Source organism: Solea solea, chromosome 11, assembly GCF_958295425.1.
Source record: "Solea solea chromosome 11, fSolSol10.1, whole genome shotgun sequence".
In the NCBI taxonomy this organism is placed as follows: domain Eukaryota; kingdom Metazoa; phylum Chordata; class Actinopteri; order Pleuronectiformes; family Soleidae; genus Solea; species Solea solea.
Genome location: NC_081144.1, coordinates 22,854,871 through 22,873,237, shown reverse-complemented (window position 1 = coordinate 22,873,237; position 18,367 = coordinate 22,854,871). Strand labels below are relative to the sequence as shown.

Below are 18,367 nucleotides of genomic sequence, written 5' to 3'. Positions count from 1 at the left end.
AATTGCCCACTTCTGCAAAGTTTTCATACCATATTTCAATAAATTATACATTTAAAAACAAATTCTCTCCACGTAACTGTGGATGCTTAGTTGTTTCTTTGCTCATCTGACAATTAACTAGATTGGTTTGTAAAAAAGAAAAATACATTTGATGACCATTTTATTCTCCACTGGAGGGTCACAGGGGTGCTGTGCCAATCTCAGTTGACGGGGTCACACCCTGGACAGTTAGACAGTTTGCATGTTTTGGAAAAAACACATGCACACATGGGAAGAACATGCAAACTCAATGCAGAAAGGCAATCAAGATATTCATCTATTAGGAAAATAATGGTTCGTTTCGCTCGTTTAAGCTCTAGCTCCCACTTTCTTAAAATGATTGATAACAATAAAATTCATTATTTTGGTGCTTGGAGCCTTGAATCAAATTTTAAAAAAAATGTATGAAGGAAAAAAGTGGTAGAAAATCTCCAGTGAAAGCCTGTGTGAAAACATTTTATTTACTGAGTTTGGACAATGCTGATTTGTGATAAAATCAAATACAAATACACATGGAATGAAAAATCAGGTGTTGTGCAAATGTTTGCCTTAAGGCGTGGTACTCTACGGTATAAGAAACAAGCATGGACAGTATTATTGCACTAGTACCCAGCAACAGACACAAAAAGGTTGAGGAAATATTTCATCAGTCAGCATAGGCCATTCTGGACACAATTCAAAGAATAATAAAGTACAATACTAAGCTTAAAAGTGGATGGTTGTTACTATAAAAATATAACAACTACTAAGAACTTGCAACACCACATAGGAAATTTTAAAAGAAAGCAGTTGGAAACCAGCAGAAATAATGTAAACAGCCCAACAAATATAAAGAATTCATAAAAAAATAGACATTACATTTAATCCGTCTATAAAGAATTAATTATTCCCATTCTAAAAACACGTACCCTGACTCTAAAATGCCACAAGCTTTAAATAAAAACTAAATTACAGTATGCAACAATTCAAATGTCTTAAATTATATATTTAAATACAGTTCAGCTACAATTACTCATATTCAACACCTGTTAAACTGAAGCGGATCCTGTTGCGTGAATAATGCATTTTATTAGCAACCGATAAAACAACAACATCAAACCACAGTCACACATCAAGTAAAGAGCAGGAAGAGAAAATGGCCTCGGTGTAAGTGTGACGGCGCGCAGGACATGGTTTAAATCCAGCAACTGCTCTAAAGGGTGCTTTCTTCCTGAAATGTAAGTGTAAGATATTAAAATAATAACTAATAAATCCATCATAAACCTGCTGATACTTACGCAGTTGTATATACTACTGCATCAGATTCATTTAATAAACTGCTCTGTGTGTGACTTAGTCCACAAACTGACTGAACATCTGATTTAACACTAACTTCACTGCGACTGAGGCTGAAGTTGTGACTTTTAAGTTGTGACATACGGCTACAAATTTTGTGACTTTTCCCAAGTTAACAACCTCAGTGGATCCCCATTAGTTTCACACAAGAAAGCATGATTTGTTGTTGAAGGTTTTTCTCAGTCAAGCAGTAGTACTTTGCATTCAATTGTGTTTAATAATTTTCATCAATCCTGGTGTTAATCTTACTTTTCCCACGTGAGCATGAGGTACACACACACACACTAGGGCATGTTGGACATGGTAAGGGCAGAGGCATCCGTGCTACGGGGGTCCTTCACACCAATGATGAGGTCGTTTGTTCTGCGTGTTCCTTCCACCAGTGAGAGAACATCTGTCCTCTCTACGTTGTGACCTTTGGCCTTCAGCTGCTCCACGTCTTCATCTAGAAACTCAGCTGCAGGGAGGGAGGGAGGGAGAAAGAAGGTGAGAGGTTAGGTCATCATGACGAGTATAATGCAAACAATGATAAAAGAAAATCAATTTGTCAATTTGTTCTATAAATGAGTTTTCTGTACGACTTCAACATTTCTATGGTCAAAAATCGCTGAATTTACTCATTTCCTGTTGAAATACACGGGATAGTGGTGAGGTGAGGCAGCGATGAGCTGTATGCATGCCCATTGCTGCCTCTATTACAATTTATATTATGTATCGTTTGATTATACATGTACTACACATGCTGACGTTCCACAGCCTGTCTAATATATTTAATCAATGTGTGTGACCCATTTAGTCTTTCTGATCGGCCGTAAATGCGCAGGGAAAATGCACAGGGTGAGGTAGAAAGTACCGTGCCGCACTGATAGGGGGCAGTGCTGAGCCTCGTAGGCACAATGGGTAACAGGTGTTGTTGTGTGCTCTTCTTCTACACAGAGGGCGGTTTTTGCGACAGAGTGACGAAGATATTCTTGGAGGGACACACGCTTTTCAATTTTAATTAAAAAAAAAATCGAGATTAGCCAAAAAAAAAACTATTTAAAATAAAAAAAAAAGGGAATTTGATCTTATATTAATAAATGTTATTTTGTTTTTCATACTATCGTATTGTTGAACCGTATGGAATTGATTAAAGCATAATTAAAACAACTAAATGTTTCAAAATCAAAATATGAAATACAAGCTTCTATTTTGGGTTCATATATTTGTGCCTCAGTCACGAACCCCACCGTCACTGTGATGCTGTCCACAGAGATGAAAAAAAATCTAAGACAATTAATTCATTCAGGTTCCGTTTGTCCCAAAAACAGAGCAGAATTTGGAGTAGTTATACTGTAGTCAATGACAGTTTTTAGCTTCCTCCAACAAAATAAAACCCAGCACAGGGGAAGTGTAACATTACGTTGTACCATGATAATCCTACTGTGTTTTTGATGAAAACAAACGCCCTTGCAGTTTCTCTACTTCCCTTCAATATCAATCAATCCATCAATGTCAAAACTAATCTGATGACACATGATCGCAGGAAGCGAGTCAAAAAACAGTCAATCTGCACAAAACTATAAAACTGATTTAACTCACAGTCCACCAGGAGGGTGTTGGGCCGCAACTGTGGGTGGAGTCTGCCGTACGCTAAACTGTCACTCATGTTTTTACGCGACGACAGAACATTCATCAGCACCTGTGAACAAGACAGAAGACGTTTGATGTGAATACAGGGAATACGCCAGGGAAACAGAATCCTCGTTTCTTTTCCACTGTCACTTAGAAAAGCCATAACTCCGCGTGACTGATTGAACTGTGTGTTTTAAGATTAAAGATGAGTTTCATGGCAAAACACTGGCTAAATATGAATGAAATTAATAAAAATAAATACAGTGAATATGACAAATAGGGATACTTGGTATCAGTTTAGCGGAGTCATGTTGTGGGCTGCTTATTTCTTCTTTATTGGAGAGACACAGTGGGAGAATTAGGTCTTCGAAATAGCTTGAAATGGCTGTAGGTGGTAAATGCATGAGCACAAATGTGTTTTTAACAGCTCCGTGGTTTAAAAGGTATCGGAACGATATCGTAGATACTTCAGGTATCGAACACAAAAAAGTCCATCCATCCACTGTGGCTGCAGGATAATCTGAGGCTGCATTCACACTGCAGGTCAATTCTGATATGTTGCCTACATCTGACTTTCTTTGCAGGATCTGCTTACATTGTCTTTCAAAAGTGACCCATATCTGATATCTGCATTCACACTGAAAATCCTTAAAATGCATGGAACCTCGGGATGAGTGCACTGGTTTGAGCCCTCGTCTATGTGCTGAAATATGTGCCACAGAAACTCAATTTGAATCATTTGTATTTGAATTTAAATTGCTCAACTGGAATAATTGCATTAAAAAAAAACTGAATTTGAATTTGTATTGTTTAATTTGAATCATCGCATTGGAAAAATTCAAGTTCTCACAATTCAAATTCAATTTACTGTGACAGACATCCGGGTACTAGTAAAGGAAGAGCAATCGAGCACAGATACGCAGGTCTCCTCTTCGGCCAATCGTTTGTCCGAATCTTGGCCGAAGAGGAGAATTTTGAAAAAAAATAAAATAATTGATGCCGTTAATAACGCGTTTAACTGACAGCACTAGATCAGTGATGTTTGTACTTGATCCAGTATTTTACCTGTGTGATGCCACTGAGAGCTTTCTCTCCATTAGACGATCCGACGGCCACGTATGTGCCACATAAACCCACGGCTGGCCTCACTGCTGTGGGCATCAGGAAGGACATGGGCCTCTTCCCAGGCTGGATTCTGTTGTGCTGGAGCAGACACGAGTACCAAATAAAAATGACATAACTCATCTTTCAGTGGGAGACTCGAAAAAGGAGGTGAAATTACCGGATTTGGTGATGAACTCTGTGTTTTGTTTGGCCAGGAGAAGTCCAGTATCTGGCTGTTCAACAAGATTCCCGAGGCAGTTATGATCCCGCTGCCAAATGGTTTGTTTAAAGAGCTATAAAAGCCAACGACGACGAGAAAAACAATATTAAAACAATTCTCAATTTTTAGGAGAAGTTGAAGATGGAGGAAAAGAGGAAGACCACAGAGAAGGTTCATGGATGTTGTGAAGGAGGACATGAGGGAAAGGACAAGATGAAGGCAGATGATTCGCCGAAAGAAGGATGAAAGAAGTTCTGCTTGATCAGGCAGTGAGCAATATATTTAAATTCCCACTGAGATTAAGAATGTCTTTTATAAAGGGAGACCTGGCCAAGACAAACAGCAGCAGCAGCAGCAGAAATAAAACTAAAAGCACACACGCAGTCATACCTCATGAATGACACGATGTAGTCGTCTGGACCCATGACCATGACCTGTGCAGCTGCTGCACCTTCCTCCAAGGTAAATGAAGGAGTGTAGTGGTCAGCAGGGAACGCCTGAGAGTCACTGATCATCTGGCGGAGCAGGGCAGCCTGTGTTTTGCTAGGAAATAAGAATTAAAAAAAGAAGTGCAGGGCTCAATAAAAACTCCTCACGGACTTGAGAAGGATATGTAAGAACAAATGAATGTCCTCTACCTCTGCATCTTGGTGAAAGTCTCTGACACAGAGGCATCATACAAGGGGTCACCCAGTCCACTAGCAAGAGCCAAAGCTATCTTCACAGCCTTGTAAAGTAACACAACATTAACACACACACACACACACACAGTGTTGACAGTCAGGGAAGCAGAGATGGTGCACTACCTCTGCAATCCAGTGGTAGGTGCTGTTCCTGGGCACCTGGCTGGTGATGTTGTAACCCTCCAGGATGTTGAGAGCAGTGATCACGGAGACGCCTGCGTGTGGAGGCGGAGCCGTCATCACGTGATGTCCTTCAAAATCACCCAACAAAACCAGAATGATCATTTTCATGGGTTTTTTCTTTTTAAGACTAAATGAAATGCAATAAAATACACAGAAACAGAACTGCAGAAAACATGGGATGAAATCAAATCAAAAATTACCCTGATAGGTGACCTCTGCTGGCTGCTGTATGACCGTGGTGTAGTTTCCAAAGTCATTGTCTGTGAGAACTCCGCCTTTTGCTTGCACCTATTAAAAATGCAGGAAGTTATCCCGTCACTGACAGGGAAATTAAACCACTGAAATATTCGTGCCCTTTGATTGTGAACTACTATTATGGCGTGTTTCCCCCGGCTTTTAGTTATCTTAATATGGACTAAATATTTAAATAAATAGATTTTGTGAACATCACTAAAATCCTCCATTATCTTTTATTTACTGACGATTTTCATAATTTAGTGTTTAATGGTTTAGTAATATCCATGGACATACGTACTGGCACATATTTTTTCCCCACTTCACACAGCGTTTATCACATAATCAAGTGGGTGAACTTGCACAATCGGTGGCTGACTAAATACTATTTTGCCCCACTGTGTATATATATATATATATATATACAGTTGAGGCCAAAATTATTAGCCCCCCAGGAATTATGGAACATTTTCCTAAAATTCTTCCCAATGTTTGCAGCATTGATAAAACTTGATATAATCAAACATTCACCAGTGCCTTTAGTAGCTTTTGGTACATTTTGGATATAAAATATTTTTTTTTTGGCTTGCTTTATATCAAATATAGTGAAAAATGGGGTGGTCAAAAATATTAGCCCCATATGAATTTTTATTTTCAAAACAAACCTAATTAACCAATCAGGTTTCAAACCACACCTGTGCAGTCAACTGGCTTCCTGACAACACCTGAGCATTCAATCAGCATAAAAGGAATCCAAGGAACAGGGCACACGTGCACATTGAGAGGGATTACTTTTACTCATCATGCCAAAGACAAAGGAAATCAGTTTTGAGCTCAGAAAGAAGATAGTGGAGGCTCAGGAGGAGGGGGAAGGTTATATTGCCATTTCCAAGCGTTTCACAGTGTCTAGAACCGCTGTACATTGCATCATTGCCAAGTACAAGGAGACAAATTCAGTAAGTAACTAACCTGGGCATGGTCGTAAGCGCAAGATTTCAAGAACTCTGGAGAGAAAAACTATGGAAAATCGTCAGAGATGTCAGCAAGAACCCCCGGACATCTGCCAAGATGATTGTTGCTGACCTGGCCTCTTCTGGAGTTGATATTACAAGGAAACAGTTGTGAGGGCTCTTCATCGTGGTGGGCTTCACGGCCATCGTCCGAGAAGAACCCCTTTACTCAAAGAGCGGCACATCACAGCAAGACTGAAGTTTGCCCGTGAACATTTGAAAGGTAAAGATGAGTTTTGGAAGTCTGTGCTTTGGTCTGATGAGACTAAACTGGATGTGGCGTATGTTTGGCAAAGAAAGGGAGAGACCTTCAAACCAAAGAACACTGTTCCCACAGTTAAACATGGTGGTGGGAGCATCATGCTGTGGGGCTGTTTTGCAGCCTTGGGCACAGGGAGCCTTGTTCGGGTGCATGACATCATGAAAAAAGAAAATTATGTTGACATTTTGACGAATAATATGCAGAAATCTGCTCGTAGTCTATCCATAGGTCGTCACTGGGTCTTCCAACAAGACAATGACCCGAAGCACACATCGAAATTGGTTCAACAGTTCATTAAGGATACAAAAACCAAGGTCCTGGAGTGGCCTGCACAGAGCCCAGACCTCAATCCTATTGAGAATCTGTGGCGGGTGCTCAAGGTGAATGTCCATGCTCAGAAACCACACAATTTGGACCAGCTGGAACAAATTGCAATGAAAGAATAGGCCAAAATCCCTCAGGAGACCTGTGCCAACCTAGTAAAGAACTACTTTAAGAGGTTGTTGTCAGTTGTGGCTCAGAAAGGGTACACTATTGACTATTAATGGCCAGGGGGCTAATAATTTTGGACGTCTCATTTTTGCCCTTTCTTGTTTCAATTCAGTGTATCAATAAAATATTCTAATCAAACTTACTGGACATTTTGTATTTGTTATTTTGGAAACAAATGCAATACAAACACTTGTTGTTAATGGTCATTTCCAGAGAAAAATAAAGAGTTTTGTCTAATTTCACAAGGGGGGCTAATAATTTTGGCCTCAACTGTACATACATACATATATATACACACATAGATAGATAGATAGATATGTACATATATCGGCCGAAAATGGCCAAAAAAAGCATTTTCAGTTTTATCACCGGAACAAAATGACCGAGACAGGATGTTGTGATGACGCATTCAAAAACTGCGGCCAGCACTCGCTTGTCTATACGCTTAGAGCAGGTCTGGCCAACCTGTGGCTCCCGAGCCGCATGCGGCTCTTTGCCTAGTTTCATACGGCTCTTGAGTTTGTGTTTTTTTTTTCATGTATGTGTACCTATGTTCGCCTTAATTCAATATCAAACGCGCACATGCACGAGGGAAAACCTCATTGTTCAGTAAACAATTTGTGTCAAGTTCGCACAGGAAATGTCAGGGAAAAAATGCACAGCAAAACGAAAATACAAAGATGAAACACAGGTTTTTAACAGCATGGGAGAGTTAAACGGTCACAAAAATCACGAGAATTCACGTTAATCGAGGCACTGCACTTTTATTATTGGTTATTTATCCTTTTTTTTAACACTGCTACTATTTATATTTGTAATGTGTGTTTGATTGTGTGAATGACATGTTTATGCTGATTGTTGTTTTTATGTGTGGCTAAGCACTTTACTGGAGCAGCGCTTCAATTTTGTTGTATTTTAATGCAATGACAATAAACGCATTCTATTCTATTTTTTTGTTGAACAAAATGGCAAGCCATGCTGTCATGTCGTTGGTGTGTGACATTTACAGTAAATCTGGCTGAGCAGAGGTCTGTCTGTGTGTGTGAGGGACAGGGATGGGGGGGATGTTCATGTGTGCCCGTGCGTATGATGTGGCTCTTTGCAGTAACACCATAAAAAATGTGGCTCTTAGTCTCTGAGTGGTTGGCCACCCCTGGCTTAGAGTCTGTCCAAGATCAGTTTGAAACACCAGTAAGATGCGACTACACGGTACAACAGCATCTATTAAATGCTGGAAAGTCTCTTTGCACAAAAGAGAAACTCAGCTGCATACAGCGCAGATAACGAACTCCCGGTGACATTCACTTCACACCGGAGAACATTCCCTCTCTCTTCTCGCCGCCTTTGAGCAGTTAACTAAAGAGTCGTTATTCCCGTAATTGCAGCACTAAGTTCTACACGAAGAGGTTGAGACGGAGCACGGGGTGAAAACAACGAAAAGTGAAAAGTGCGCTCTTAAGAGTCTGTCAACGCGTTTTACTGAGATCTACTCGGATCCCCTGCACTTCATCATGACTGTACTCCATCCTCGTCATAAAGATGACGTGACTTGGATGTGGGGATAAAGTGGATGTGTAGAGAAATGATCCAGGCTGCATTGGATACGAAGAGCCCGCTTGGAGACGGAGAAGCACACAGCGGGAGATCCTCCTAAATATATTCATAGTTTCTTAAGTGATTTATTCTTTGACACATGAATATTTATCTATATAATTGGAATGCCTTGACTTTAGTGAGGTAAGGACACACAGTCCCACCCATGACTACAAAATTAGATTAAAAAAAACAATGGTACAGAATTGGCATAATCTTTCGGTGTTTCGGTTTCGGCCAACACTTTTCATTTTGGTGCATCCCTAATAAATATACATGCATATATACACGTATAGTTTCAGTCCACACGATTGTGATCACAATAGAACAGTGAATAGAAAGTGAATTATCACCACAGCCATGACAAAATGTCCGGATTTAAGATTTAAGAAATGTTAATATTCACCGCAGCCACCATCTCCTGCGTCAGGTTTCCACTGTAGAACTCCGATATCCCGTTAACTGCGACGGCATCCAAAACGGACGCCAAATCAAGACGCCTGGTAAACAGTCCGGGGAGCAAGGCCTGGCCGTTGGGGAGGAACAGCGCGCGGAACGCATCCGAGATGTTTTGGTCCTTAACTTTAGCCAGAGATCCAGCTGTGGAGAGGAAAAGACGGAAAGAAGAATACGAAAGAAGAGCTCAACTTCAGGCTGCTGAGGAACAACAATTTACCACATGACACGAGGCTTACCCAAGTCTTGAGTCACATTAAATCCATCTCTGGCCACATCTGCTGCCATGGTAACCAAATCCTTCCACGGCATTCTGGGGGAAATTAGAGGTCATCAAGGTTTAACACATTCACTTAGCTGTGAAGAAATGTGAAGAAAATAAGATGGAAATGCAATTTTTCTAACCGCAACAATAAAATGCGGTAACTCAAGATGTTTCTAATATTTCCTGTGAGATATATTTAAAACATTATCAAGTTATGCCATCAAAATATCAACTACTGAAATCTAATGCAAGGATAACAACACATTTATGTACATTATTTTACTGGTCTAAAATAACAGAAGCAAAAAGAGAAACATTTCATTGCGTTGGTGCAAACTGCAACTTGGATTTGTAAATTCTTACTTTTTCAGCGTTTAAACTAAACTTTTTAAGCACTTTCAAGGTAAATTGTCATGCTTTTCTAGCAACTTAGAGCTGTAGTATATAGTATATATAACAGGGCTGCAACAACTGCTATATTAATTGTCAACTAATTTTATAATCCATTATTGGTTTAAATGGGTTTTTTGCTTCTTAAAGGTTATTATTTTCATATAACAAAGAAATTATTAAAACAGAATCATTTTGTTTTGGTGGACATTTTGAAAACATCAAATACTTGATTAATCGTGATACATACATACTTGCTTGTAAAATGATTATTATTTTAAATCATTTATTATGTTTAAAACAACCACAAGTCTGGTGAATATTTCCACACAATCACACAAGCAAGTGAGGTGCAGGCAGAGCGGTCTCCATCCAATAAGCAAACTATTACGTCAGATAGCTATTTGTTGTAAAATAGCTATATATAGTCACACTTTCAAGCATTTTCAAACCCTTTACCCTAAATTCAAGAACCCGTACGAGCCCTGAACAGGCCGGCATAAGACTGTATCGATGTAAATGTAGAGGATAAAGTCAGTGAGAGAGTTGTTGTAACATCCTCCAGCAGCTGAAGCATTAGGACAGGGATAATAACACAGCATGAGAGTAATTGCAGCCCAACACTGTGGTTAAAAAAAACAACAACCTGCTTTTGTGTAACACAGCTGATGATCCTCTCACTGCTTCACACACTGACACAACAACTGGCTTTTCAGAGATTATTATAGCCTTCGTTATTATTTTGCATCAAAAGCAACGAGCGAAATGAAGGGGGGGAAAAAAAATAAGAAAGATGATGGAACCTACCTGCCATAGAGCTGGTGAGCCTGCTGCAGCCCACTGAGCATGCCCGGTACGCCCACCAACAAGCCAGGCTGAAAAAAAACGACAACACAAGTGTTTACTTCAGTGCACAATCATAATGAACCTGTTGTTATTCTTCAGATTATTGTTATATCCGTGGCTTTATCGTGCATAAAAACCCCTGAAACTTGGCATGGAGGTCAGGAGTGGCGAAAATGCGATATTGGCATAGTTCCCATACCAGTGCGTTGCTCAAGGGCTCTGTAGTGCCCCCTAAGGTGAAAAAAGAGGCGAAATTGAGTTCCACAGAATTTCCCCAAACTTGGTGGGAAGACATTATAGACAAAAAAGTCGACCATGGCCTCAACTCAACAGGCCATGTTGGTGTCCGATTTGCACCCTACATAAATGAGCAAATTCGTCCGAGCGTGTTTGCCGTACCGACATAAGAAATGCGCCAATTTGTACGAGACACATCAAAGGTGAGAAGTTGTTGAAAGGTTTTGTTGATTCATGTCTATTTCAAGGATTTCAAGGACCCATGGGAACCCTGTATGTACTCTATATGCTTGTCTGTGGATAGATAGATAGATAGATAGATAGATAGATAGACAGATAGACTTTATTGATCCTGAGGGAAATTTACACAGGGTAACTGATTACGTGTTGCCATCTTGAAATGTTAAATAACAATGTGTGCGTGTGTGTTGAGGAAAACAGCATTCCAGAAAAATGCCCTACATTCTGATGGAGGTTTGTCTGCATCATCTCCTCGTGGAGGGCAGACGGTGCCATCTCTCTGAAATCGATGACTCTCGTCTCATTCTTACGGATGTCATGCACCAGCATTACGCCACCACTGTATAAAAACATGCACAGAAAGTCAAGTTAGTTTCTCAGAGAACTCAAAAATCCTCTGTGAGAGTCTTGTGTAGGTTTTTTTTTTTTAAGCACTCACCCTCCTATCCCAGAGGTGTGAGGGTGCACGATTCCCAAACAGAGGGCAGCAGTGATGGCAGCGTCAACACTGGAGCCCTGCTTCTCCAAAACGCTGAAGCCAAGGGACGTACACCGAGCTGCGTCCGTCACCACTGCTCCCTGGTTAAAGACCTTGCATGAACAGAGAAGACGGAAGCTGTTAAAAATGCCTCTAAGCGGAGTCAGAGATGTGTGGGAGGAAACCTGTGAGGTCACCTTTAATCCTATAATCATCTGAGAAGAGAAACACTGTTGCAACATGGTTACAAGACAACACACATTTCTATATACTAATAGTCCCTTTAAAGTGATGAAAAAATATATGCATACAGTGAGCAATAGGTTATATGAGCCGGGCTGAACCAGCAAACCAAAGCTCTGTTGTTCTTCTGTTGTTTTTTGAGGGGTTTGTTTTTCGTGTAAACACATTTGCATACAATGTATAAAATTGTATACTACTGTACCAGGTCTGAAGACATGGTTACATGGTACATTAGAAGAACTGCTTCACTGCCTAGTCCACGTTACCAGGACATAACAAACTATACTGTTTACCAACTGTAAGGGGACACCAAGAGCAAGTCCTATGTTGTGTTACTTTAAAGAATGTTATCAGGGATGTCCCGATACAACTTTTTCACTTCCAATACGATACCGATATTGCAGTCTTGAGTATTGGCCAATACCGATATCAGCACGAATCATACATACTTTAATAACTTATTTTGTAACGTGGAATGTTAGAATAGGCTTGATCAAGTGATATTACTTCAACAGAGAACAAAAGTCAGCAACAGTAGGTATGAGAAAAACTGACCGATTTATTATTAACCAATCGGTTACATAAAATTTAACCTTCAACATAAGAATATTAAATTTTTTGCCATGTTAATTTCATCAGGAGGAAAGTGCCAAGTGCTAATGCGGGTGTTTTCAGAGCACCCGTGTTTCACAGGTAACAGCGTGTCTTCAGAGAACACCCCCCTTGTTTTCACTATTTTGAATTAGCCAAACCCACAAAAGGGTGAATGACTCGTCCCAGAGCCCATTTATAAGACACACATTATATATATATATATATATATATATATATCAAGAGAAATAAGATTGATTCAAAACTTTGCATTAAGTCTCATCTTAATAAAAATTTGTCTTTTTTTCTACAGTTAGTTTATACCCTGACAATTTAGACCTTAAATGAACCCTTTGACACAGAGAGGACCAGCTACAGTCCTAACAATGTCCTAACAATAACATAAGGTGGCTTCATAACGATGACTTTGATCCAAAATGCATCCTCACAACTCTAGAAAGATACGCAAGCCTCTAACCTGTGGGTCTCCAAAGTAGATCTGCATGATGAGAGCCACAGTGACTCCTGTGGCGAAAGTGAGACACGCCGTGATGATGACGGTCAGTCCATCTCGCTGGCAAGCGCAGTCTTCTTTAAAGGGGTCTCTGTTGGTCTCCTGCAGAGACACATCATGGCTGGCCAGGTCCGAGGCCGAAGAGGGGAGACGTTGGAGGCGAGCTGAATTCAGGAACAGATCTGGGTCTGTGTGACATACAGCACAAAACATAAAAGCCTCAGGACTAAACAGGGAAGAGCAAGGCAACCATAACTTTGAACGACCAAAGAACAAACTCCAGCGAAAACTCTAATCTCCAAAAAATATGCTAACATATAGACCTCAGAGTGTCAACTACGGAGTTTACATAAGGACTGAAATGATAAGATGAGGGATGAGATGAGTGTATTTTTTGTAAATAAAGAAATCTGCTAAGCTAGACAGACAGACGCTGGTTCGTCCTTAAAAGGAGACCACTAAGACTGCAAAGATTAATCGATTACTCAATTAAACTAAACTATTTTGATAAAAGATTTCCAGCTTCTTAAATGTGAATATTTTCTGGTTTCTTTGCTCCGTATAATAAAGAAATCATTCAAACTGAATCATCTTTGGTTTGTGGACAAACCCAGACATTAGAGAGGCCTCCTTTCGAGGTGTGGAATTCAAGGGGATTAGGGGCCAAACAATTAACTGATTAATCGAGAGAATAATCGACAAGCTGACAATTTTAAGAAAACCCCAGTCAAGTACATTTCCAAGTAATACTGCAATATTTTTTTTGAAGACAACTGTAGTGGCAGATGTTATGTAGGAAGACGTTTGTGACTGACCCGTATCCTGCTCACTCAGGACATTGTCATCATCTTTGCGGGATTTAAGGGTGTTCTCCCCGGACGTCACATCGTCCTCTGGGAGCCTGGGGAAGCTGGTGATGCTCATGTAGTCCACGGGAGAGTAGGCACTTCCTAGGGTCGTCTCCGGATTTGCATCTTTGTCCGCCACCAAAGATCCACTCGGGTATCCTGCCATGATATCTGGAGCAGGACTGTGCATGGTGAAATACTGCCTCTGTCTTGTGGGAGCTGAAGGAAGGAGGAGGAGGAGGAGGAGGACATTCACACCCCCACAGTGAGCCACACATCTGCCATTCAGATGGAAATGTACCTGAATGCACCACAGATGCGGCTGTGCTGATGAATTACCTTTAATATCACATTACGTCATCATCCTCTTCCTGCTGCTGGGAGTTGTAGTCCTCTTGTGTGGCACTTGCTGAACGACTCCCTTCAACAAATCGGCACTGCAGGTGCTTCTTCTTCTCGTCTGCAGCTCAGATGATGATGGTGCATTTTTTCCCACTCATATGCGCCTGCAGACGAAAACACAGCAAGTTACCTTGAGCAAGCAGGTTTCTCATCATGTGTGTTGTATCCGCATCTAGGCTATTAACCTTTGGGAGCATTACATTCAAAGTAAATATTAACACGGCCCCTCCACATGCCTGAAACGGCTCTTTTCTCGTGTTATGTGCGGCGGTTGTACGGAATGAAGCTCGAACACAGAGTCAACCCCGAGGCGCTATCTATCTGCAATATCGCGTTCCTTCGCCGCGCCAGACGGCTAAAAGAGCTCAAAAGCGAATTCACTGCTACTCACTGTTGTCGTGGTCAAATAAAAAAAAACACTCTGGTCTGGGTTTGTTTAGAATTTAACCCGGATGAGGTGAGGGCAGCAGACTACTTCAGCTCCCGTCCATCGTCGTCACACCGCCATCACTGATACACACACACACACATACAGGGAAGTTAGCTTCAAACTCCAGCGCCGCACAACCGGTAGGACTTGTCCGGCACTGGCGGACAAAAACATCTCTCTGCCCATACACCCAATTTAAATTAGATTTTGATAAAGAATATATGTAGAAATGTTGTTTTAAGATCCGTATTATATAGTATATATATCACGTATTCACTAAAGAAAGTAGGCTACTGGCTGCCTTCCGTCTTGTACCAATATCAGTCGGACTTCGCAGTTCATCTCTAATTCGGACTGCTGCTGTGGACACGCGCATACACACGCGCGCGCACGGATCAAGTCGTCTCCCGTTCACTGCACCAATAAACACAAATATTGACCTTATTAAGGCTTTGATGTTCACACGCTGCAAATAGAACACTTCATTATTATACAATTTGCATGTTTTTTTTCTTAACTGAATTGAACTGGAATGAATAATCTCAATCAGATTATATAACTTGATCTATTCAGACTATTGTCTTAATCTGGTTAATATTAGAAGATTATGTGAGTGAGTGAGTGAGTCAAAAGACTGAATTCAAAATAAATAAGTGCAACCTTGTGTATGTGTAATGAGAAAATGTTGACGTTGAATTAAAATTGAATAAGTCACAATATTGCTGTGTCTTAGTTTCATTATGTGTAAGATTAAATTCAAAATACATGCTTCTGGTATTTTATGTCAATAATTGTTGATACTTATTCAGTTGTGGTCAACGAAACATGTCACTGTTAGTTAGGAAATGTAGGAAACTTCTGTTTTACTATTAACTCTTAGTATTTTTGTTACACCGTAGAACTGGGTAAACAAGTTACAGCAGTATACCTGAAGTCCCTCCCATGATCCACTGCAGAATCAACTTCCCTGAGGCCACAGGATTATAAGCCCCTGTTGTTCATTACATTATAGACATTACTTCGACAATGTAGTCATGTACAGTATGTGCTGATTCCAATTTCCACAATATCTGTGAACAATCAGCATTAAATCTGTGGAGTGGATATCAGAAAGATACAAATGTGGACAGTTTATTTGTTCCACAGTTGGACAATTATTATGATCTTCAAAGTTGCTTGAAATGGCTGTAGTTGGTAGATGTATCAACACAAATGTGTTGTTAACAGCTTAGTTTAGACAGTACAAAATGACTGTATGGGACTAATATCGGTATCGGTGGATAATTTATTTGTTATTCACACTCTGCAGGTTTGAGAGTTAGTGTTTTGTTTACTGTCGATCTAACCCTGCTAAAGAGGAGTTAAAGGTCCAGAATGGAGAGATTCTCATCTTACCGTATCACATGACAGAACAGGAACTACTGGTCCAACACATGCACTCACTTGTGAAAGGCGGGTCCAGGCACCAGTCCAGGCACCAGTCCAAGCATCAGTCCATCCCAGGGCCAACATTCAAAGACACATTCACTCTCTTCCAATTATTGACATTATTAAGACATTATTCAGGCTTTGATGTTCACACACAAGCTGCAAATAGAACACTGCATTATTTGACTCTTGCCACAATTTGCAGGTTTTTCTGAACTGAACTCCAACTCCAACTCACGACTGAGCTTAATCAGATTATAACTCGCATCTTCATGTAAACTGTCAACTTTCCTGGACGAGATCTATTCAACTGTTGTATGAGCTCACAGTAATGAGAAAATGTTGACATGGCACTGACTCAGTTGTGGTTTATGTCCATGCCCACATGGCAGGCACAACACAGAGAGACAAACAACCATTCACTCTGACACTCACACCTTTTATGGGCGTGATAATGTATCCAGTGAACCTCTGCATGTTTTTGGACAGTGGGAGGAAACCAGAGCACCGTGACGTGAACTTCCTCCACTCCACAAAACATTAGATTACATTACGTTCATTTTTATTTTGGGTTTAGGATTAAACGTGATCGCCCTATCTATTCAAAGACACATGATATCATGCTTCCTTTTTTCTACAGGGATGGCACGGCACCACTGTGTCTGATACCGATACCGATATCACAAACTGCCAATACTGACATCAGTCATTCAGTCATTTTAGACTGTGAAACTGTTAACAACACATTTGTGCCATTTCAAGCTATTTCAAAGAAATAATTGTCCAACTGTGTAACAAATATTTACATTTTTTTTTCAATCTGTGATATATAGGATTTTTTGGATCATGATGGACTTTGCATGCATTTTCATCCGATCCAGTAACTTCGACCTGACTTTTGCATCTAATACACACACACACACACACAAAGGCGACATACAGTAAGGATCTGAGGCAAACCAGTTTTATCCAGCATGTGACGTCCTCCGGTGACAGCTCAAGTGTCAGATCAACGGCTCGGTATTGGCAGTTGTGATGACAGGTGATGTTGCGCCTCAGAATGTGTTGTTTTTAAACCAAGAGTGCATGGACATCGAAATAATCTTTTGAATGTTTTTACAAGGTTCAAAGTCTGTTATCCAATCCAATTCAACTATATTGTAACGATTTTTAAAACAAGCACATTGGACCAAAGTGCTAAATAAAAGACGGAATAAATAAAAGGCATAAAAGCTCACAAAGTGGTTCCACCAAAAGACATCACCCCTGTCTTTTCATTCTTTTCATTCAAATTTAATTGTTAATAGTTAAGAACCATCCAGACCTTTGTGTCACCTGTACACAAAGTAACTGCAAGTATATAAAGATGGGTTTAATGATTATTATTTCTTCAAAACCTTGCTTCATGTGTGTCAGTGTGGCCCTGTGGAAAGGAAAAAAGCCACTCACCGCTGTCAGTAAACGAGTCCATGTTTTGAATGGTGGAACCACACCTATTCACATATTTAGACAGCATTACCACACCCAACTTTGGTTTTATGCAGAAAGTAATCGCATTATTAGCTCTAAGGATGTCAATAATGAATTCAAGTACAGCTTGTGTTCCATTTTAAGCTTTAGTGCTTCTATTTTACTGGATCTTCACGCATGCGGCGACTAAGACTAACTCGATTTTAGTCGAACTAACGTGTTTACATGACCGGATTACTGTCTTAGTTTGACTAAAATCGTTTACACTTTTAACTGGAAGTTATATGTTTTATGTCATGACAGATGGAGGCAACGGCAACATTTTTAAGGCACCAACATAAAAGTAACCCAGTTTTAACATCACATTGACAAGTTAAAGGGCCACTTCACTTTTTTTTAACTAATTTCCAGAGATCCAATCCAGTCCAACTTTATTTGTTAAGCACTTTAAACAAACCACAATGGTGCTGAAAATAAAGTGCTGTACAGAATAAATAAAAGGCAAGAGATAAAGTTGTCATTCGATCATCAGACAGTGCGTCTGAGAGACATGTCTCATCCTTCCCACAACGACAGAGGGAGCTGGGATGGAAAAAAAAATAAAAATAAAAAATTCCTTTACAATAAAATCAAATAAAAGCAATACACTGCTCTTTACTGTGTTTCGGTCAAGTTTTATGAGTCAAAGATCTGGAAGAAATCAAATGAATAAATAATAAAATAAAAAAACTTACTTTCTAACTGACAGAAACACATTGAA

At 40.1% G+C, this 18,367-nt stretch overlaps 1 protein-coding gene across 5 annotated transcripts; it reads right to left on the bottom strand.

Moving 5' to 3' along the window:
- Positions 1-479: 479 nt before the first annotated feature.
- LOC131468736 (glutathione hydrolase 7) lies at positions 480-17,298 on the bottom strand. Of its 5 annotated transcripts, none has more exons than XM_058643280.1 (17): positions 17,078-17,298; positions 14,217-14,383; positions 13,845-14,096; positions 12,994-13,217; positions 11,643-11,794; positions 11,426-11,543; positions 10,688-10,755; positions 9,465-9,538; positions 9,176-9,369; positions 5,379-5,466; positions 5,119-5,246; positions 4,951-5,039; positions 4,703-4,855; positions 4,271-4,385; positions 4,054-4,191; positions 2,956-3,055; positions 480-1,831 (listed from the first exon to the last, which is right to left on the bottom strand). In XM_058643280.1, the coding sequence occupies exons 3-17, from the start codon at positions 14,065-14,067 to the stop codon at positions 1,659-1,661; spliced, it is 2,037 nt and encodes a 678-aa protein (XP_058499263.1). In that variant the 5' UTR covers positions 14,068-14,096; positions 14,217-14,383; positions 17,078-17,298; the 3' UTR covers positions 480-1,658. The 5 variants fall into 5 exon arrangements, with proteins under 5 accessions (XP_058499263.1, XP_058499264.1, XP_058499265.1 ...); XM_058643281.1 differs by having other exon boundaries at positions 17,098-17,298; XM_058643282.1 differs by lacking the exon at positions 17,078-17,298 and adding an exon at positions 16,153-16,231.
- Between the last annotated feature and the right edge of the window lie 1,069 nt (positions 17,299-18,367).

Coding starts and splice junctions, on each gene's coding strand:
- LOC131468736 (XM_058643280.1), bottom strand. CDS start 14,067: ATGCACAGTCCTGCTCCAGATATCATGGCAGGATACCCGAGTGGATCT. Junction 10,756..11,425: donor AGACAAACCTCCATCAGAAT/GTAGGGCATTTT, acceptor GTTTTTTTTCAG/CCTGGCTTGTTGGTGGGCGT. Junction 4,192..4,270: donor AGAGTTCATCACCAAATCCG/GTAATTTCACCT, acceptor TGTCTGCTCCAG/CACAACAGAATCCAGCCTGG.